The sequence below is a fragment of the Nelumbo lutea genome, chromosome 2, assembly GCF_056320005.1.
Source record: "Nelumbo lutea isolate HS-2025 chromosome 2, American lotus-T2T, whole genome shotgun sequence".
Taxonomy (NCBI): Eukaryota; Viridiplantae; Streptophyta; class Magnoliopsida; order Proteales; family Nelumbonaceae; genus Nelumbo; species Nelumbo lutea.
This window is the reverse complement of record NC_142685.1, coordinates 72,851,884-72,875,069: the sequence shown is the minus strand read 5'-3', so window position 1 is coordinate 72,875,069 and position 23,186 is coordinate 72,851,884. Positions and strand designations below refer to the sequence as shown.

Below are 23,186 nucleotides of genomic sequence, written 5' to 3'. Positions count from 1 at the left end.
AACTAGCGGGGATCCATGCGATGCATGGGATTTGTTAGGGAAAGATAAACAATGAAACACATAATAGTATACAATTGTTTTGTATTTCTAACTTTTTAAATGATTAATAATTATTTATAGTTTATATAATACTTTTAATATTTTTTTACAATACAAAAATAACAATAATTTATTTCATCAAATTGATGAAACCAACCAACCCAACCAGCTCGACTTGAACTTGTCAGTTTTCTAGTATTTCCGATCAACTTTGGATCAGTTTCGCTTTAGCCATTTGTAAATCAACCAAAACCGAATGACCCAACCACATATATATTGTTAATGTTTTATATTTTAAATATAATTTTTTAATACGGGAAAGTCGGGAAATTCCCATATTCTTAGTCTAAAATATTTTATTTATTTTTAATAACTCCAATGTAATTTTTAAAGTTTAAAATTAAGTTTTAAATTTAATCTTTTAAGTTTAAATCTTTTGAACCGATCGACCAAATCGAAAATCAACCCAAACCAATACAATCCAAGTTGATTGGTTTTCACTAATGGTCTGTATATTTTAGGTGACCAAGTCCCCAACTTCACTAGGTCGATTTGGTTGGCCAAACAGCTTAAGACCGAACTAAACCAGCCTGTGAACACTCCTAATTTTAGCTAAATTAAGAGTCTAATTTTTAATAAATAACAGTAGTTTAATCTCCATAATTATTGGAAATTTATAGCGAAAATACACAATTTTTGAAAATATATTGATAATGAAAATAGAATAAATAACTGATAAAAATACAATAAATACTATAATTACTAATAATATGAATATTCCAGAAAATCATAATTTTGTGATAAATTTTGTAAAAATATAAATTGTTAATAAGTTAGGAGGTAAATAGGAATTGGTGATGATTTAGGAGAATGTGGGGGAGGTAGTTTAGGAGAAATTTTAGGAGTGCAAATTGATAAGATTGTGTGGTTGAGAGAGAGAGAGAGAGAGAGAGAGAGAGAGAGAGAGAGAGAGAGAGAGAGAGAGAGAGAGAGAGTTTTAGGTATCTTTCTATGGGGAAGGTAAGCATCTCATTTGTTGTTTAAAAACTGACATGGAATAAAAAAATATAAAATTCAAAAAGAGGAGAAAATTCCTAGACTTCCTTCTTGTAATATATATATATACACATAGGAAGGGAGGAAGGGAGAGGGATTGAAATGTACATAGGTTACATAGTTCTCATTAACCAGTATCCTTTTCAGATTCTTGGTAGCTTCATTCCTTGAAGAACAATCAAGAGTGTTCTATCTTCATTTGGCCTTTGACCTACTTGGGGCTTCCTTGAGGAGCAAATCCTTGGGAGAGTAGGTTCTGGTGCCCACTTGTAGAGAAGTTTTAGAAGAGATTGGCTTCATGGAAAAGGAACTACATATCTCTGGGGGGAAGAATCACCTTATTAAGAGCTACACTTGCAAACCTTCCAACTTACTATCTCTCTGTCTTTAGGATCTCAACTAGGGAAGCTAAGAAGCTGGAAAAACTAATGAGAGACTTTCTTTGGGAACCGGGGAAAATAGAAAAGACCATTTAATTAAGTGGGAGGTGGCGTGTAGGAGTAAAGAGGAAGAGGGATTGAGACTAGGGAATTTAATTCAGAAAAATACAGCCTTACTGTGGAAGTGGTTGTGGAGGTGGCCGTTAGAGAGAGTCAGGTTGTGGCATGAGGTGATAGGAAGCATACATGGTGGCTCAGGGAATAGATGGGATGCTGGTGTATCAAGGCAGGCAACTTTAGCAACCCCTTGGAAAGCTGTGCTCAATATTCTTCCTCAGTTTCTCAGTCTTATCAGGTATGATGTGTGATTCCGTCCTCTTTTGGGAGGACATTTGGGTTGGAGATGTTCCCCTGAAAACCCTTTTCCCTTCCCTGTTCTCAGTTTCTCGATACAAAAAAGAGGTTGTTTCCAAGTTTTGCTCCTCATTGGAAACCCCTTGGGCTCCTACTTGGGATTTTGGGTTCTGTAGAGGCTTAAGGGATGAGGAGATTGAGTGCTTAGTCAGTTTACTCTGCCTTCTTGAGCAAGTCTGTTTGAACCCTTCTGAACCTTACAAAAGAATTTGGACACCTAGATCGGAAGGATCTCTCTTGTGCTTCTTTTTTCAAATCTCTTTGCTGTTCTAACCCCCTGCAGGCCTTCCCTGTTAAGGAAGTTTGGTGCAGACCTGTTCCCCCTAAGATCTTGGCATTCTATTGGGAATGTTCTTTGGGAAAGTAAACACCTTGGATAATCTACAAAAGAGAAGACCTTTTCTCTGTATTTCCCCCAACTGGTGTATCCTATGCAGATCTCAAAGTGAGGACTGTTATCATTTGTTAATTTCTTGTTCCTTTACTGCAGAATTATGGAACTGGCTTCTCTCTTTGTTTGGGAGCAGTTGGAACTTGCCAGCAGATTTAAGAACACTTTTTGATACCTCGACTTTTGTTTGGCAACAGAAAAGGGGTAAAATCATGTGGAGGTGTGCAAGAGCTGCATTGATATGGACAATCTGGGAAGAAAGGAATGCTAGAACTTTCTTGGAAAAGGAAAGGAACCCTCAAGATTTAAAGGACTTCATCCTGGGTAGGGTGATTCATTGGCTGAAATCTTTGAACTTGTTTCACCAATTCTCCTTTAACGACATTTGGAGGAATTGGGCAGCAGTGGCAAGCTGTTCCTCTTCCAAGACTAAAGTGAGAACAAGCTGGTCATTACCTCCTGCAGGCTTTTCGAAGTTGAATTTTGACGGAAGCGGTCTAGGAAACCCATGCCCTTCTGGAGTAGGCGGGGTGTTGAGGAATGAAGTTGGGAATGTGATATTTATTTTCTCAGGTCCGTTAGGAGTGGGAGACTACTAGAGCAGAAATATCTGCTGCCCTGCAAGGTGTACGGTTTGCAGTTCAATTAGGGGTGAACCAGCTAATAGTTGAAGGTGACTCAAAGGTTGTAATAAGCTGGTTGCAAAACACAGAGTCAGTAGGTTGGTGCTTCAGGAATGAAACTAAAAAGTTTAAGGCGCTGACAAGAAACATGGACCTAAGAATACAATGGGTGGTCATTACCTCCTGCAGCAAGGGAAGTTTTGTATTGGGCACAATTGTAACTTATTTCTTTTCTTTTCTTCTTTAGTAGAGAGATCACAGCTTGCGCCTCTCCAAGGGCTTCTTGTATGTGCTAACTTTTCCAAATCAATAAAAAGTTCATTTTTTTATAAAAAAAAATGCCTCCTTTCCTTCTCCCTAGAAATTCTTGAATCTCTTTCCTCTCAATTATACAAATGGTTGTTATGGGTAACCCGGGGCCGGAAGTTATTAAGAGGGGGGGGGATGGGGTATTCAGGACCTATTGGAGTGGGAGACTCCCTAAAAGTCGAACTGATGGCTTTACTGCAAGGCGTAAGACTAGCCAAGCAGTCAGACTTCAAAATCTGGAAGCTAGTCATCACTTGGGCAAAAGGTCTATGCTAAGCCCCTTGGCTTTACAGGCATGTCTTCACCGGGATTGTTTGTTTATCTAGGGAGTTAAACACTTCCTACTTATGGGCCAGAAGAACTGCAAATGGGGTGGTGGATTCACTAGAAAAACAGGGGGCTAATAGACATCAGCTATTTTGGGTACTAATGTAAATATTACGTATTTGGGTGGTTGTAATATCTCAACCACATGTACAAATTTTCTCATTGATTTAATAAGATCTTCTTTACAGTTCAAAAAAAAAAAAAATTCAAATGGTTGTTGCCCTCATGGACCACCACATTATTCTTTCTCTTTTCTTTGGCTATGTAAAGGTAGATGAGCAAAACAGGCTATCCACATATGTAAAAGGATCCATTTGCACCCAAATATAGAGAACTGAAGAAGTGAAGAACCATTTCCAAATGCAAGTAACAAATGGACAAGCAAACTTTTTTTCTAATAATAATAATAAATTAAACCTTTTGTTTATTTTATCATAAGATTCTTTTTGAATGCATAATAAATTTTCGATTATGTTATATTGCAGTATGGCAGGTCAACAAGTATCTGAAGTTCCTCCATCAAGTATTGGTGGTTCGCCTTTTTCTATTGCTGTGTGTTCGAGGGGAATAGATATTCAGAAGGTAAGCAATGGTGATTTCAAGTGAAATACTAGTTGCTATGTTTTTTTCCTTGCACCTTAGTGTGGATAAAAAATTGTAATGTAGTTATCAAGATTGTTTCTGATTCTGCTCCCATCGAAATTTAGGGCTCTCTGGAGTTGCTAATGCTTTTAGGGTGGGCATGAGAATGCTATTGTTTTGTTCTCTGGTCTTATAGGGCATGGTGACTCTATTTGTGACTTTGTAGGTCTTTTCTATGGATATTTTTGTGCCTCAAAGAGTGTAGTTCGTATATATAGCCTTTTTCTTTAAATTAGTTCAATGCAGTGTTGGTTCTTTTTGAAGCAGCTCTCTTCCTGTCTCTCCCCTTTTCTTGGTTGTTTTGGCTCATTGCCCATGTATTTGCAAGGGATAAAGCATGTTAAAAGTAATTTGGTTGTTTTCTAACTGCATGACACATGTTATGATGGTTCTATAACTAATGTAGATATGATGCTCAGTGAAAAGAGAAGAAGAGCTTAAATAAATATTTTTTACTAAAATACCCCTATACATGGCAAATTCATATGGTAACTTGGGAGGAAGCTTAACAAAGTGGTTAGTGAAAGATTACTTTATGTTTCCCTCTTTTTTATATACAAATTTCTCTTATTTGTGTTAATCCATTTACATAAATTCATATAATGATTCACCCCTCATGTATCTAATCTCCATGAAAGAATTCTTCTCAGTTGATAGAATATGATCTTGTTTTTTGTGTAAAGAAGATGCAGAGAATAGTTGGCACCTCCTTTAGATTTTTATGTTGTGTTATACTTCAATAACATTTTTTTTTTCAGGCTCTTGAATCTTCAAACACTATGATCATAAAACTCCGGGATGATGAGGAGAAGGCTACTTGGTTGAAGGGACTAATACAAGCCACTTATAGAGCTTCCGTACTACATATCATCCTTGACTTGAATTTTTGTATGCTTTGTACCGAACCATGTTATGAATTGATTATTATTTTTTCAGGCTCCTCCTTCTGTCGATGTACTAGGTGAATCAAATGATGGTGCTTTTGAACTTGGTGAATCTCAGATTGCTAATCCAAGAACAGCTGACCTCGTCATCAATGGGGTGTTGCTAGAAACAAAGCTATTAATATATGGGAAGGTGTAGCACTTGAATACATTTTTTTTTTCTGTTTTCTCTACGACTCTGAAGAAGAGGAATTTTAGTTTAAAGATTTTTGTGGGTACTTAATTTATTTGTTAGATTGATAAGACTAATGAAAAAACTCGTTTATTTTGATTTCCAGGCTTGTGTTGAAGTCCATGAAAAACTTAAAGAGACTCTTATTCTTGAGATCCTTGCTGGTGGAGGAAAGGTTAGTTTACAACCAGATGCTTATAATGAAATATCTCTATTGTTGTTTGTGTAATAGTTCTAGTTTGCCTTCATTGGTAATAAATAGTATCAACTTTCTGGTACTTTTATTATGTTATGGTCCAACTTATTAAGGATATTTCTATCATTACAGATGGTCTGTTTTTTTTTTTTAATATTTATGGGACAGACTTTGTTATGTGTACCAGCTGATTGGGACAGGAGGATCAATTGCTCCCAATTTTGGTTATTTCTCTTCTTTCTGTACTCTCTTTTTCTCTTATTTTTCCATACTGTTTCCTGGTAGTTTCTTGGTGTTGTCACATGGTATAAGGACACCTGGAAGGCTGTGGTCTGGTTTTGGGAAGGCTGCAATCTCCTTCATCTCTCTCCTACTATCTTCTGATTATTTGTTTTAGAAACACACTGGGTAAGGTGGTTGCATTCTTCTTTTTTTTTCTTAAGTTAGCTGTCACCATAAGGACCTAAAGGTTAGGTGTGAATTGGTTAGCAGGAGCAAGGAGTGTGGAGGTCTAGGCCTTGGGAATACTCAGAAGAGAAATGTGGTGCTATTGGGAAAGTGGATCTGGAGGTTTCCCTTAGTGAAAGAGAAATGGGCAACGATTGTGGCAACTATTCGTGGGCTTGAAGGTAATGGATGGGATGCTGGAATATCGGCTAGGATTACAAGAGCTTCTCCATGGAAAACTATCCATGCTTGTCTGCTTCTTTTTCTGCCCTGGATCTGGTATGAATTGCATTCTGGTAACCTCTTTAAATTTTGGGAACAAGTCTGGTTTGGGGATTTTGCCCTTAAGGATCAATTCCCATCCTTGTTTGCTTTGTCGAATTTGAAAAATGAGCCTGTTTTGAACTTTCTGGTACCTTCACAAGCAAATTCAGGGTTCGGGTGGAATTTGAGACTGAGAAGATCTGTTAGGGATTAAGAACTGAATAGTGCCTGTTCTCTCCTAAACATTCTTGAATGGGTTTTCTTAGATCCCACTAAGTCTGATGGTAGGGCTTGGGCTCTTTCAGCCTCTGGGGTCTTTTCTTGTGCATCCTATTTCAAAGGTTCAACTGAATAGTGCCTGTTCTCTCCTAAACATTCTTGAAGGGGTTTTCTTAGATCCCACTAAATCCGATAGTAGGGTTTAGACACTGTCAGCCTCTGGGGTCTTTTCTTGTGCATCCTATTTCAAAGGTTTAACTCAACCTTCTGTTCCTTTTTCCGGTTAAGGAAACATTCTGTTGGGAAGCATCTTCTGTTCCCAAGAGGAATAAGGAGCTGCGCTTGTTGGAGTGTGTTGCAGTAGGTTGATGACTTATTTTTCTGATTATATCATATGTTGTGTGAGTTGGATAGGTCCAGACGGTTGGTGGAGGAGAGTGGTTGTTTTTTTTTTTTTGTTGTTTTCTCTTGCCTCAAGGTTACAAGTTGTGTGGGGTGTTGAAGACAAGCATCATGGCAGATGACATCCATTAAACTGAATGGGATGAATTATGTGCCTTAGGAAAAATCGGTGGAAGTATTTTTGAAAGCCAAAAGGTGAACTTAAGTACTTCAAAGATGCAAACCTTGTCTAGATCAGTAGGGTATAATGAGTGGGAGTAGGAGAATGCTCAAATTCTAACTTGGTAATGCGTGGGAATAGGAGAAGCCAAATGTAAACCTAAGTTCTTGGATGTTGCAAAGGAGGTATGGGAACATGTTAAGAAGTTGTATTTAGGCTAGGGAAACACTACAATAGTGTATTAGCTCCTCCAATATATCAACATACAACAGTGCAATCAAATTCTTGAAGATTATTATATTCATAGGAATGATCTTTATGTGTATCGGGCATTGAGGTTTGAGGCACAACAATAGGAACACCTTTGATGTGACAAGGTTCCTCTTATAAAAAAAAAAAGATGTGACAAGGTTCTTTATGTTTGAGGCAAGAGTATGATTCTGTTCGTACTTTAGATATTGGTAAGTTTAGCCTCCCATCTCTTGAGGAAGTGATTACTCGACCAGTTACCATTGGACCTAAGGAGATTACTAACTTTGACAGGTCTACTGCAGCTGTAGTGAGAGGGGGAGGGCATGGAGGAAGGAATGATGGTTTTGGGTCTCAATGAGGTGGATGGAGTAGAGTGGGTACACCTTAGATGTAAATCAGTCCTCTAAAACTGATGTAAACTTGTGCAAATTAGAGAGAAAAGAGGAAGAAAAGAAGAGAACAGCAGCACCAAAGAAAGAAGATGGAGAAAAGAAGAGGAGGAAGAAGAACAGTTCGAATATCTCTTCCCTCCCTTCTCTAGTCCTTTTACCAAACTTCAATCTTAGCATAATTACAAGTATACCCTTAAGTCGGCGGCCAATTAGGCAGTAACATAAAGAGAACATACTACAAGAAAAGATACTAGGGCCCATTCGGCCCAGTCTCTTTACACTCCCCCCTCAAGCTGAGCATAGATGTCAATAATGCCCAGCTTGCTTATATAGTTTGTTAGCTTCCCTCTTGGAACTCCCTTGGAAAATATCAGCCAACTGTTCTTCTGAGGTGATGAATGGCAGACAAACTTCTCATGAGGAAACTCTTTCCCATATAAAATGTCTATCAACCTCAATGTGCTTAGTTCTATCATGTTGAACAGTATTATGTGCAATATTGATAGCTGCTTGGTTGTCATAGTAGAGTATAATTGGCTTCTCATAGTTGAATAAACATTTGACTATAGCTTTATAAGAAGTGGAATTCCCTTTTTGCAAGATTGAGATACTTCATGTGTTTTTTGTCGTTTAAGAGTCATACTTTTGCTTTTCTTCACAAATCTAAGCATGCTACTTCTCCGTTTGAAATTATATTGTGTGATGCTTGGGCTCCATTTTACTTTTATTTTTGTTGGGATACACGTATTTTGTATTATTCACTGATGACTCCACCAAGTACACACAGACTGATTTTCTCTGACACAATCAAAAGTCTTCGCAACATTTTGTATATTTCATGCTGTGGTACAAGTTTGGTTTTAGTCTATTTGTATGTATCCTCCATTTTGATTTAAGGGGAGAGTACACTGATGGAGATTTCTTATCTTACTTGAGAATGGATGAGTTAGAAGTTCAATGAAGTTGTCGAAATACTCCTTAGAAGAATAGTGTGGCCGAACGTAAGAATGGACATATTCTTAGTTTTGCCTACAAGATCCACATGCACTATGTTCTTTTTTGGTGGAGGTAGCTAGTATGACTATTTTTGATCTACTACATTCTTGTTTCTTGCTAATGTGTTCCCTTGTCAGAAATTGTTTGGTTGTCCACCAGACTTATCCAATATTCATGTGTTTGGTTGTTTGTGATTTGTACATCTCCCTCGTTGTGAATGATGTAAATTGTTTGCTCAATTTGCTATGGTGAAGAGTGCATTTGAGTGGGGGAGTATGGCTTCTTCATGGATAGAGATGTTGTTCATTGTGGTGGGGTGTGAATGGTGCATTTATGTCTTGGCTTGTGAACAGGATGGGCCGTTGTTCTATAGCTTGTCAAAGTCACTTCTAAGGTTAAGACCATAGTCTGAAATTGGTATGTTTGATGGTTGGTTGAGGAATATAACTAAGGTGGGAACATTTGTACCAAAAATGGTCCCAGGTTAAAGCCACAATATCGGAATGTTAGGAATGTGGGTACACTTTCCATTGGAGCATGGTGGCATAAGCAAGTGACACATGCTTTAGAGGACATGCTTGGCGCACAAGATGGAACATTCGTAACAATCACATCATCAATACATTACATCAGCTTGTGCATGTTCGGTAGCACCATGTTTGGTAAAAGTTGAGGCAAAACAGAGTGGGACCCGTTGGAGTGAAGAGGTAGTCCAAATGGAGAGACAAAGTGTAGTTTCAAGGGCCAATAGAGCATAAGGCATTACATCGTTTGAGTAACCCCAACATGAGAGGATGAAGTATGCAGGCCAACAATGGTGAAGCCGTTTCCAAAGAGACGACACCAACGATACATGAAGACCATCACAACATGTTTGGTAGCACAACTGAAAAGTTACCAAGGAGTGGGTCGAGCCTTGAGGTAAAGAGAACACGAGGCGGACCTTTGTAAAGCAACACCCACATAACATCTTCGAGGGCCATTGTGTGGTTCCCCGAAACAGAAAGTGAAGTCCAAGTAGACCAACATGGTGAAATGGTTCTGTCCCAGACATAGGTGAGACCCAAGTTGAACAGGCGACCCTGTCTGTAGCAACGTGCCGCTTATTTGGAGCACATGTGGATGGCATGGGACGTAGATGCTCATTCACAAAGGAGCTTTTTGTTGAAGACTACAACAGATTGAATGGGGGAGGCTGTCATGTTCTGACACAAGCTTTGATTACCTACACTTGGTGGGTTGTGTTAAGTGACATTGTCATAAATTCTACTAGTATGATTTTTTTGGAAAACTGACATTACCTTTAGGCAGACCTCCAAAAGCTTAACATTCTCTTTGAGGAGGGGTGGTCAACCTCCTTGGGTGCCTACCTTTCATTCTATCAAGACTAACATCCCTTGTGGGGTGGCCTTGGTTAATGGCTACAATGGTTAGTAGGGTTCCTCATGGGCACACAATTGCTCATGGAGATAGTGCATGGACCGGTATTGCACATAGCACATGAAGGGGAGGCTTTGCATGTCGGTTTGGCGTAAGCATGCTACTACTCCTTGCCAACCCTGTGTCTAAACTGATCGAGCTTTCCTGTTGTCCAAGAACTCGAGTGTGTTCACATGCCTTGCGGTTGCTTGGCACACAACATTGGCATAGTCCCCCTTTGCCATGTAAGTGATGCCTCCCATGGACCAGAAAGGACACACACATAGAGCCCCGACCATGTGCACATGAGGTCAGGATCTAGTGCCACAGAGCTTGGTGGAGCCATTCAATGGGTCGAACACATGACCCTTACAAAAGGCTTGTCCTTGCTGCAGAGGACTGGATGTTGCATGGGTACATTCCACTGCACAAGTTTACCCCGTGAAACTGGGGTACACATAGGAATACAATATTGATTATGAAGAGATGTGTGCTCCAATTGCCAATATTACTACAATTCGTGTTCTTTTGGTTCTATTGACTGTCCTTTCTTGGTTCGTTTATCAATTGGACGTTAAGAATGCTTTCCTTCATGGGCAGCTAAAGGAGTTAGAGTATATTAAACCTCCTCCTGGGTAGTGCAATGATCCTTGTCTGTAGGCTGAAGAAGTCTCTATATGGTTTGAAACACTCTTCTCGAACTTGGTTTGAGAAATTTCATGATGTCTTTGTTGATGTTGGATATAGCCAAAGTTCTTTTGATCATTCTCTCTTTGTCTTTAGAAGGCTTCTAGAGTATCATGATCCTCTTGGGTTATTCTTCTTTGGTGGGGAAAATGTGGTAGTGGGATGGACATTGAACAACTTGTGGAAAGACATGTGGTAGTGGGGAAGTCTCTTGGGTTATTGTTCTTGGTGCGGAAAATGTGGTTAGAAAAGCAATGCAATGTTTCAAAACAAGTAGGAGAGAGGAGTATAATAAAAAGAAAGCTATTGGGGAAGTGGGTGAGGTGTGGGAGGAATTGGGGCAGGAAGAATTAGGTTTAGTGGAAGAAGAGTGGAAAGAGTTGTTGGAAAGGTGGAGATAGGGGAAGAGGGGGACTGTAAAACTTTAAATGAAGATGACGACATGAAGTGTGAGGGACCTGAGGGATGGAAAGATGTATGCTGGTTAGGAATGTGCTATGAAATCACAAGTCAAATGTGGTGATGCCACCAGAGAGAAATCTAGAGACCCTTGACCAAGCTGACAGTGGATCTTTTGAAGAGCATTGTTTGGTATAAAAGACTTCAATCCTTTGTCCCCTTCAAAGGCCTCTTGTTGGCCAAATCTTAGAGGCGGGGAGGGGAGTTGGCTAGTAGTGGGCATCAGTTTCAGTTTGAGCTTTGGTGCTGACAGAATTTGCACATGTCAATAAATAGGCGCTTGGGGACAAAATTGGGGATATTTAGGGACGCTAATATGTATCTGGGGTGATCTAGTAGCATCTTTCGTTCTTATTTGTTGGGAGATTTTGCCTCAACACCTTATTAGATTGTACTCCTTTTACCATCAGAAAAAAAAAACTTCCATTGACTAGATTAAATAAGGGCTGCAACTGTCACCACCCAAATAAAGGATGGTGAACCCTCAAACAACAAGACAATCTTACAAACAATCTCAAAACAAAACCTCCAAAACGATCATCTATTCCATTCTTTGATCTTTGTCTTGAGAGCTTGCAATTTTTTTTTTTTTGAAAAGTCTCTTTCCCTCCCATTTAATCTGTTTCTGTTCCCCCACTATTCCTTAAACTTCTGTACAAAACCTGGGTGTTTGAGCCACACCTAAAAGGAGAGCCCCCCCCCCCCCCCCCCCCCCCACACACACACACACACACACATTACCTTCTTGAAATACACAAATTGGCTAATGATCTGAGGTAACTCTTTGTAAAGCTCTGCCAACCAATCATACTTGGGACTACTTTCGTTTAGAAAACCCACCGTATTTCCTTTTTGGACACCTATCAATATGCATTCTTGAGATCAATGAAAACCATATGAAGATGTCTATTCTTCTCTTTGAACTTTTCTGTCAATCGTCTTAATAGAAAGATGGCTTCTATGGGTGATCTCCCTAGCATGAACCCAAGTTGGTTTTCTAAAATATTTGTTTCATGTCATAACCTTTGCCTATTTATTTATGATGTATGTATTTATGTATTGTTTGCTTCATGGGCCTACACATTGGGGGGTATCCCGTCCCCTTTTCCCATAACCCTCCAACCCTACTGCAATGGGATTTGATCCCAAACCACCAATACAACTAGCCAGAGAACTTGCCAGCTGGGCTACCATCAGTTTGTAACCTTTGCATATTTATTCTCCGCCAAAGTTTCATAGTGTGGTTCATGAGTTTAATTCCATGGTACTTGTTAAAGTGAGCCGAATAAGGGTAGTTTAGTCATCTTTTCTTTGTTAAGTTGTATGCTTATGTGGCAGCTTTATTAGAGACACTATGCCCCACACTTAAGTAAGGGCAGTTTTGTCTTTGTAGAAATTATTAGAGACTAATTACCATTAAGGGGTCGACTGGTAGGGTTTACTGATCAGATTCGACAGTCCCTTCTTTTCCTTCTTCTTCTTCCTCTTGCTGGTTCGGGTTACTGTAGCAGCAGTCGAAACATGGTATCAGAGCCTGGTTCCTGACCTACTTCAATTCATGAAACATCTCAGCAGTGTTCGTGACCTCTCCTTCTTTGCTTCTGGGCTGTTAATGGAGAAAAATGGTTCGTCCTAGGTCTGAAACATTTCATCTTGTCTCTCTCTGCTGCACATAACCTTCTTCATTAAGAAAAACGACCTCAGCAGTGAATGGTTGGTTGAGACTCTCAAAAGAAGGTCGGTTATTTCTTCTCCTTGTGCTGCTGGTATTTCTGGGTAGGAAATCTTCAAGAACCCAGAGAACTAGGTTTATTGTTGCCTTAGTTCTTGGAGAAAATCCCAAGAACAGGCTGTGTGTACAATAGCCGAATGGTGTAGGGGCTGCTGTAAGTTGCCGAGTGGTGTAAGGGCTGCTGTAAGTGGTCGAGTAGTGTAAAGTGTAATGCAGTGACCTAGCTGAGTTCCTTGTGGTCATGTGGTGCCCTCTTACAGGTGTTCAACAGCACTGTACCGGGTGTAACAGATATGACTATGTGGTGGTGCTTGTGATGCACAATTTTTATTGAGTGGTTGTAAGAGGGCTTGCATGTGATTAGTAAGTGTTGACTTTATGTTTATGTGGTTCGTGGTGTTGTGAAATCAGTAGTAGTGTGAACAACAACAAGGCTTGTGTACCTATTATTGTGTTTAGGGGCTGCTATAGGTGCTGGAACATCAAACTCCTAATAACAACACTCAGTTTGTAGCCGAGAATTCAGGTTAGAGGCAACGGTGAAAGAGTACCATGGCAATAATGGGAGATGGGTATAATGATCAGAAACCCAGTGTGGTGGTCCCCTCTGACTATCTAGGTGTACAGATGACCTCAATTAAAATGAATGGGGAGAACTATGTTCCATGGGCCAAATCAGTGGAAGTTTTCCTCAAGGCAAAGAGGAAAATGAAGCATATAAAAGAAGATAAACCACAGGTTGACTCTCCAGGGTTTGATGATTGGGAACAAGAGGATGCTCAAATCATGACCTGGCTATGGAATAGTATGGAACCCAAAATTAGTGCCAACTTCATGTTCCTAGATATGGCTAAGGATATATGGGAACATGTTAAGAAGCTGTATTCTGGACAAGATAATACTGCAAGGGTATATAAACTTTATCAAGAATACTTTGATTTGCAACAAGGAAACAAAACCCTAGAAGAGTACTATGCCTGCATGAAGATTATAAGGAATGAACTCAATGTCTATCATCCCCTTGCTCCAGATGTTAAAGTTCAGCAACAACAGAGTGAACAACTAGATGTTACAAGATTCTTAGTGGGGCTGAAATCGGAGTATGAACCAGTTAGAGCTCAAATATTAGGGGGCTCTACCCTTCCTACTCTTGAGGAAGTGTTTGCACGGCTTCGTAGGATTTCTTTGGGACAGACAGAGAATCCCACACAATTTGATAAATCAGCACTTGTGACAGCTAGAGGAAGTGGACATGGTACAAGAGGGGGAGGACATGCCTCCTGAGGAGGTCGTGGCAGTTCCATGTTTGGCCGGGGTGGTGGTCGTGACTCAGGGGGAGGTCGTGGCAATGGAAAGAGTAACTCTGCAAGGAAGTGTACTCATTGTGGCAGGGAAGGACACACAGTGGATTTCTGTTATGATCTACATGGCCCTCCCTCAAAATGGGCTAATCATGCTGTAGCTAGTGAGGTTGATATCAGTAACAGTAAACATGCAGACCTAACTCCTTCCACATCTACATCTGCTTTTGGGAGGGAAATGATGAGTTTTCCGCGTGATGAGTATGAACGGTTCCTTCAAACCACTTCACAACATACCACTGCTACCCTTGCCCACTCAGGTATTGCTTGCATGTAATCTAAAACCTCGCCTTGGATTATTGACTCTGGAGCCTCTGATCACATGACCGGGACTCCAGGTGTATTCTCTTCTCTTTCTGAAATTTCTTCATCACAAACTGCTACACTTGCCAATGGCTCTTTATCTCCCATCTGTGGTGTTGGTAATGTTGACATGGCTTCTCTTTCTTTATCATCTGTTCTATATGTACCTAAGTTTCCATTCAATCTTATGTCTGTTAGTAAATTAACCAAGACTCTTAACTGTTCTGTTTCCTTCATTCCTTCCTCTTGTGTTTTTCAGGTTGTCAAGACGGGGAAGAAGATTGATGGGGGGCATGAAGCTGGTGAATTGTATTATCTTGATGGTGGTGGATCTTGCTCTTCAGACTTCACTTACTCCTCTACAGTGGCATTGCCGAATGGAACATCCTTTTCTCAAGGCACTCAAGATATTAGTTCTGTCTTTGAGTCATTTGTCAGTTTTACAGTGTGAGCCATGTCAGTTTGGGAAACACCATCGTGTTTCCTTCAGTCCTAGAGTTGAAAGTCGTATGTTGAGTCCTTTTTTTTTGGTTCATTCAGATGTTTGGGGCCTGATCAAAATAGAGTCTTATAATGGGTGCAAGTATTTTGTCACTTTTATTGATGATTGTTCAAGGATGACATGGATTTACTTAATAAAAGAAAGAAGTGAATTATTTTCCATTTGTGAAAAATTCCATGCTGAAATAGTTACACAATTTGGTGTTCCAATCAAAGTTCTTCGTTCAGATAATGGTTGTGAATACTTTTTTACTTCATTTCAACAATATTTAGAACAACATGGCATTATTCATCAAACCTCATGTGCATCCACTCCTCAAGAAAATGGGGCGGTTGAACGAAAGAACCGTCAACTCCTTGAAACTGCTCGGTCTATTCTTCATCATATGAATGTTCCTAAACGGTTTTGGAGTGATGTTGTACTCACTGCACGTTTCCTCATTAATCGATTGCCCTCCTTCATTCTTCATGGTCGGTCCCCCTTCTCTATCTTGTTCCCCACTTTATCTCCATTTCCATTTCCTCCTCGCGTCTTTGGCTGTGTGTGCTTTGTCTACAATTTGAGTCCTGGAATAGTCAAGCTAGATGCACGCTCCATTAAATGTGTCTTTATTGGCTACTCTCGGACTCAAAAAAGGGAAGTGTTATAATCCCATTACTTGAAAGTGCTATGTCTGTCTTGATGTCACTTTTTTTGAGTCTATCCCCTTCTTCTCAGGACCTGAAGCACATTCGTCTCCACCCTTGCTTCCTCTTCCTATTCCTGTCACTGATCCAGTTCCAGATGTTGCTGTTGGAGTAGACTCATCATCTCATCCAGTGCATATCACCATTGAACGACCACCGATCCGGCAAGCGTATACACGTCGAACGACACCGGCCCCCCTCCAGCTTCTACCTTATCTGCGGATCCTGTCATGGCTTCTCTTGCTGAACCCTCAGAACTTGACCTACCCATTGCGTTACGAAAAGGTAAATGCAGTTCTACTCCCCATCCCATTTCCAATTTTGTTTCATTATCTCGCCTTTTCACCTCACATCGTCAATTTGTTTCACTTTTGTCATCTATTTCCATACCTAACAATGTCCAAGAAGCTCTTAGTTCACTTGGGTGGCGACAGGCAATGGAGGAGGAACTCTCTGTTCTTCAACATACTCAAATGTGGGAGATCACTACTCTCCCACCTAGTAAGCATGTTGTGGGCTGTAAATGGGTGTATACTGTTAAATACTTGCCAGATGGTAGTGTGGAGCATCTAAAGGTCGGGCTCGTTGCTAAAGGTTACTCACAGTTGTATAGAGTAGACTACATGGAGACATTCTCTCCGGTAGCTAAGATTGTCTCTGTTCGTGTGCTATTCTCCTTGGCAGTTTGTATGATTGGTCTCTGTTTCAACTTGACATAAAAAATGCCTTCCTTCATAGCGACTTTGTGGAGGAGGTATATATGGAGTTACCACCTGGGTTTGTTTCTCAGGGGGAGGATGGTAAGGTGTGCAGACTGAAGAAGGCAATTTATGGGTTGAAACAATTGCCGCGTGCTTGGTTTGGGAAGTTTAGCGAAGTGGTGAAGAATTTTGGAATGAAGCAATGCTAGGTTGATCACTCAGTGTTCATCTATGATTCAGAAGCTGGAAAGATTTTATTAGTGGTCTATGTGGATGATATTGTTATTACTGGCAGTGACAAATTGGGGATTGACAAACTAAAGGTATTTCTACAAAATCATTTTCAAACAAAAGACCTTGGGACATTGAAGTACTTCTTGGGCATAGATGTTGCCAGGTCAAAACAAGGTGTAAATCTATGCCAAAGAAAATATGTTCTTGATCTATTGAAAGAAACAAGACTGTTAGGTGCAAAACCGGTTGAGACCCCTATGGAACCTAATGCTAAGTTGAGGAGTGATACAGGGGAAGTATTTGAAGATCCTGGAAGGTATAGACGAGTAGTGGGGAAGCTGAACTATCTGACTATCACGAGACCCAACATCTCCTTTGCAGTTTGTGTGGTGAGCTAATTCATGCAGAACTCTCGTTTACCTCACTAGGGTGCAGTTCTTAGAATTGTAAGATATCTGAAGGGAGCTCCAGGCCGTGGACTATTGTATAAACCAGGAGGAAAACTTGAAGTAGTTGGGTACACAAATGCAGACTGGGCAGGCTCAGTGAATGACAGAAGATCTACTACCGGCTATTGCACATTTCTTGGAAGAAATCTTGTGACGTGGAAGAGTAAAAAGTAGACGGTTGTGGCTAGAAGCAGTGCTGAAGCCGAGTATAGGGCCATGGCACGCACTACCTGTGAATTAGTGTGGTTGAGGAATCTCCTACAAGAAATTGGGTTCCACATGGATAAACCTTTGATATTGTACTGTGACAATATCTATGTAACAAGCTGGGATTATATGACATATATTCTCCAGCTTGAGGGGGAGTGTTAATGTGAGCCGAATAAGGGTAGTTTAGTCATCTTATCTTTGTTAAGTTGCATGCTTGTGTGGCCGCTTTATTAGAGACACTCTGCCCCACACTTAAGAGCAGTTTTGTCTTTGTAGAAATTGTTAGAGACTAATTACTATTAAGGGGTTGCCTTCTTTTCCTCCTTCTTCTTCTCTTCTTCTTCCTCTTCTTCTTCTTCCTCTTGCTGGTTCGGGTTACTGTAGCAACAGTCGAAACAGTACTAATCACTTTTATGATTTAGATATTTTGATCTCTGTAATAGGTATATATTACACAACTTCTCTTTTTCATTTCTAATATGATGGTTTGATTGAAGTGGCTAGTTCATTTTTTTTATAATATATGTGTGGACCTGTTGTTTCCTATTGGATGGGGTTATATGTGTGTCAATATTTTATTGCAGGTGCATCTTGTTCAATCACAGGAGGAACTGACTGTCAAGATGAAACTACATTCTCTTAAGATTAAGGATGAGCTTCAAGGTCGTCTTTCGACGTCTACACAATATTTAGCCTGTTCTGTGCTCAGTGGTGATGATGTAACTACTTCACTTGCTGATTTAGATCCTAATGTGAAAGAGTTATCTATGATGCTTCCGGAGGATGATGAATGTTTTAAAGATGCTCTATCTGATTTCATGCCTAATCCTGATACCAGTTTTTACTCAGCAATTACTGATATCCCTGATGGTTTAAAGCATGAATCTTTGGATATCAGTGGGCATTGTGTTGGATTTGATTCTACTGAGGATTTTATTCCTGATAGTGATTCAGCAGAAGGGAAGGGTATTGCTGCTGAGATGTTCTATGAGGCACTGGAGAATGATACTTCTGATTTTGTTGCTTTTATCTTTTCATCAAAGAGTCCTAGCTCTCACTTTTATGATGGTATTGATTCACAGGTAATGAACATGACATCATTGGGGATCTTAATATTATTTGGATCCTTGATTATTAGTAATTCTAACCTGTCTTTTTTCTTTAACTCCTAACTTTATTTGCTAATTTTGTTAGTTCGTTTTTCCAGATGAAAATTCGCATGTCTAAGTTGGATTTTTTTTGCAATAGACCTACTCTTGTTGCTTTAATTGAGTTTGGTTTGGATCTGAGCTCAGAAAATTCCGGGGTAGGCCACCCAAATGAGAATAGAGATCCTGTAGTTGAATCTTCTCAGATCAGAGAAAAGACAGAAGAAAATGAACGTTCTTTTGTTAAGGGTTTGCTGGGCTATGGTAAAAGCCGTATAGTTTTTAATTTGAGTATGGATGTTGACAGTGTCTGCGTATTTCTGAACAAGGAGGATGGTTCTCAGCTTGCCATGTTTGTGCAAGAGAGTTTTTTGTTTGATTTGAAGGTGAGGTGGTTTTCTATATTTCATTTACTTGACATTGTTTTGCTTTTTGTCTAGTTTTTCTGTGAATTATGTTGCATCAGATGGTGATCATACACTTAACAATATTTTTACTTCCACTTTTGCTAGTTTTTCTTTGTTGTTTTTTTTATTGTCAAGGTTGTTATTTTGGGAGAAGTTGAGAAATGAAACAAACAGAACTAAAAGAAGGCATTCATTGGTCAACCTACACATGGAGTTTAAAATGAAATATGTAAAATTTTTTATTACATTAATGCCCATATATTGAAGATACCTGAATTTTGGAAATTCAATTTTTAATATTTATGTTGATGTTCATAAAGTTGTTACAATGTTAGCTAGGTGTGGAGCATTGTTTTCAAGGTGCCAAGGCGAGGCTAGGCGACGGGGGCGGGGGGGCGCCTTGTCGCCTAATCTCCTAGGCGATGGATTTTTCAAGTAAAAATATGTATCCTAGGGTAGTTCCATCATATTTCCTAGTAATTATTCATAGTTTTCATAAGAAAAGTATAAACTTAATGTTAAAGTATAGAAAATCAACATATTCTAACATATTCGTGAGAAAAAAAAAGAAAGAAAAGAAATTTCAGAAAATATAGGGGCTGAACCCCAATTTCTGTTATAGGAAAAGAAGAAAAGAAAAAGGTGGAATAAAATGGTATATAAACAAACAAAATTTGTAAAGAAAAAGAAGTAAATGTGTTGATTAGACAACGTTTTAAGTTCTTCCTTACTTATTGGTTCAGGTTTTGAAGTCTTTCAGGGTTCAATACAGCATTTAACAACTCAGGGAAACTGAACCAGGACCAAGGCCTAAGGCTAGCTAACAAAGTCTAACATTGGAAGGCTTGTATACAAATTATAACCAGGCTGATGAGTCTAAACTCTCTTGGGTGGTTTGCCTCCAACTACTTTGGGCTCAAAGCAATAAAAGTGGAATTCAGTCCAGGATTTTTGATCCCTCTTCTAAAAAATTCATTGAAGACCCTCAATCAATCTTCTTTTAAAAAATCCCAGTAGTCTTGGTAGGAAGCTGTTGTATACCCATTTGGCCCTGGTGCTTTAGCTCTATCCATCAAGAAAACTGCCTCCTATATTTCTTCCAAGTCAAAACTCCTTCCCAGCCAAACCTTGTGATCTTCCGCCAAACTTGGCTAGTCTAACCCTTTTGCTCTCAGTCTCTCCATTAATGGTCTTTTAAAGATAGATTTGAAGTAATCCACAAAAGCTCCAAGAATTTCACTTTGTTTGGTTATTTTTACTCCCTCCAGCTCTAGCTTTGATATGAAAAATTTTCTTCTTCTTGAGTTTGTGTTTCTATCCCCTTTCTTTACCCAATTGTGTCTATATATATATTTATATATATATATATTTAATTTTGGTATATGATAGAATTTTATTAATAAAGAGGGATTATATCAAGATTTACAAGAAAAACTATCCCAATTGGGACACGAGGTGTGACCCCATTCCACAATGACCCAAATTACAACTGAACCAGAAACAGTTCATAATTAAACACCCTTTTCTTCGCAAAATAATCAGCCATTCTATTTGCAGATTGCCTTTCCCGTTTCACAAGAATCGTCATGTCTCTAACTAGCCATTTGAACTTTTTCATAGATTCGTTGTACGTCCAACTCACTGCCTGCCTGGAACTCTGCAAGACTGAGTCCCCTATTCCAATGGGTTTGAGAATACATCAACAATGAGTCCTTCATTATTCGTAAAGACCCTTCCTACACCAGCTGGACCTGGGTTCCCTAGGCTGCTGCCATCAAAGTTCAACTTAATAAAGCCTTCATCAGGATGTTCCCAAGCTACCACTGGTCTGTTCCTTGCGGTAAAACTTCTAGCTACAGCTCCCCAATTTCTCCACAAGTCATCAACAGAGAAATCTGAGAACAAGTTTGAGGCTTTGACCCAATGTATAACTCTATAAGAATACACTCCCAAACTGCCTTCATACTCCTTTCTCTGTCACTGAAGACTCTACCATGTCTCTCCTCCCACACCATCCATATCACAGCAGCCCTAAGGCATCTCCACTTGACTTTACTTCTCTTGTTTGGCCAATTGAAGGTCGTGGAGTCAAAGAGATTTCCAATCTGCAGAGCCACAATCTACCTATGGCCAAAATGATCAAAAACCTTTTCCCAGAGGCCTACAACAAAAGGGCAAGAAATTAGGAGGTGGTGACAGCTTTCACCACAGGCTTTGCATAGGATACACCAGTTGGGGGAAAGGCACAAGGTAGGCCCTCTTTTTTGCAAGGTGTCTAACGTGTTTATTTTTCCAAGAAAGACTTCCCAACAGAAAGCCCCAACCTTGGGATGGAGTGGTTTGGGCCAGAATTCTTCAAACGGACAAGGAGAGTGAATCGGGGCTGAACACAAGCAAGAGAAGAATGACGCGCAGGAAAACAAACCCCTATGGTGTGGAGTCCAAATACGACCATCAGCATTAGAAAGATCCAGAAAAACAGAATCAAGGACTTACTAGATCTAAAGTGCCAGTTCAATCAAGCTCATTCTCTCTCAAGTTTCTTCATAGTCCCAGGTCAACTGAGAATAGGACACAAAACAATGTACATGCTCTTTTTTAAGGAACATAAGGGAATAAAGAGAAGGATAAATGTCTTTAATGGTTGAGTCGCCAATCCAAATCTACTCCCTAAAGAGAACTTTGTCTCCAGAGCAAACATCATACCTGATAAGGCTAAAGAACTGGGGTAGCACTCCACAAATGGGTTTCCATGGAGAAGCCAAAGTAGCCCTCGAAGACAGCCTAGCCTTCCAACCATTGCCTATACCACCATGAATGCTGTCTATCACTTCTTGCCACAACTGTCCCCTCTTCAATGGCCATCTCCACAACCACTTACCTAGTAGGGATGCATTTTTCTTACTTGGATTTCCTAACCCTAGACCTCCCTGTTCTTTACTCTGACACACTACCTCCCACCTGACCAAGTGATCCTTTTTCTCTAGGCTCCCAAACGAAATCCCTCTTCGGCTTTTCTAATTTTTGAACTTCCCTTCTAGGCATCCAAAAGACCGACAAGTAGTAGACTGGCAAATTCGCTAGAGTGGACTTTATCAAAGTAATTCTGCCTTCCAACGAAATGTAATTGCTCTTTCAGGAAGACTAGCGGGGGTTGATTCATCAAAGTTACCCCTAGGGAAATGCAATTGCTCTTTCAAGTTGCAATTTCCTAATTTCTCTAACACTGGGTTCGAAAACCGATCTCACCCAGGATTGCCCCTTAAGGAAGCCCCAAATATCGCATAGGCCATGAACATATCCCACAGCCAAGGATCCTAGCTAGAGTTTCTCTCTTTGTCCTCCATGCTGACCCCTGCTACACAACTTTTCTCAAAATTATTGGTTTGACATCTTTTCGAAAAGCCTTATGAGCAAGCGTAAATATTTTGCTTGTAGGGGGGTCCGAAGAGTCATCTTTTCACATTGATTTATAACTGCAGGACTGAGCTTCCTTGTTATCTTTGAGATTTCTATTAAACCTGTGCATCTCCACCTCAAATTTGTCCATTTTTTCCTCCATGGCTGCAGATCTAGTAACAGCCATCTTCTGTTCTGGGCTTTCAAACCGCTGGTTATCATTTAGCTTGAAACATATTATTTTTATACACATGGCATACATTCATTTTTTTTTCTTGTATGTTTCATTTGTGATAGAAAACCATTGATTTTTTGATCTTTGTCTTGTTCTAATTGTATTATTTGACCCAATTGCTTCTCCAAGGTTCACCCAGGCTCTCTTTCTATAGAGGGCACACTGGGAAATTTCAGGCTGTGTGATATGTCTCTTGGGCCAGACCACTGTTGGGGTTGGCTTTGTGATATACGGAATCAGGGTACAGAATCCCTTATTAAGGTACTGCTGTTTCTTTTTCTTGAATCACTAATGATATGTCTCTTGGATCAAACTAATGACTTGAATAACCTTTACTGCTCTTCTTATTTCAAGTCATGCTTGGATGACCTTTTTTTTTTTTCTCTTTCTTTTTTCCTTGTTTTTTAGTATATATTTAAATCATACAGTGCTGAAGATGATGATTATGAAGGGTATGATTATAGCTTATGCGGTCGTCTTTCTGCAGTACGCATTGTCATCCTTTATCGATTTGTTCAAGAGGTAAGGCCAGCTGTAAGATTGTAACATTTTGGGACTATTGTTATTATCCTTATCATTGATTGAAATGCTCAATCTGATAATCATGCTATCTTTGTTCAGAAATGCCT

The 23,186-nt window shown here is 39.7% G+C and overlaps 1 protein-coding gene across 3 annotated transcripts in view; it reads left to right on the top strand.

The window, feature by feature from the left end:
* The window catches only part of LOC148871497 (uncharacterized), a 173,366-nt gene that overhangs the window by 25,424 nt on the left and 124,756 nt on the right, over positions 1–23,186 (top strand). For all 3 annotated transcript variants that reach the window (XM_088972192.1, XM_088972190.1, XM_088972191.1), the window contains 8 exons: positions 4,025–4,121; positions 4,940–5,038; positions 5,118–5,258; positions 5,404–5,472; positions 17,953–18,450; positions 18,576–18,902; positions 22,687–22,818; positions 22,966–23,079. In XM_088972192.1, the coding sequence (XP_088828318.1) occupies positions 4,025–4,121; positions 4,940–5,038; positions 5,118–5,258; positions 5,404–5,472; positions 17,953–18,450; positions 18,576–18,902; positions 22,687–22,818; positions 22,966–23,079 (1,477 nt within the window). The remainder of the gene's footprint in view (positions 1–4,024; positions 4,122–4,939; positions 5,039–5,117; positions 5,259–5,403; positions 5,473–17,952; positions 18,451–18,575; positions 18,903–22,686; positions 22,819–22,965; positions 23,080–23,186) is intronic.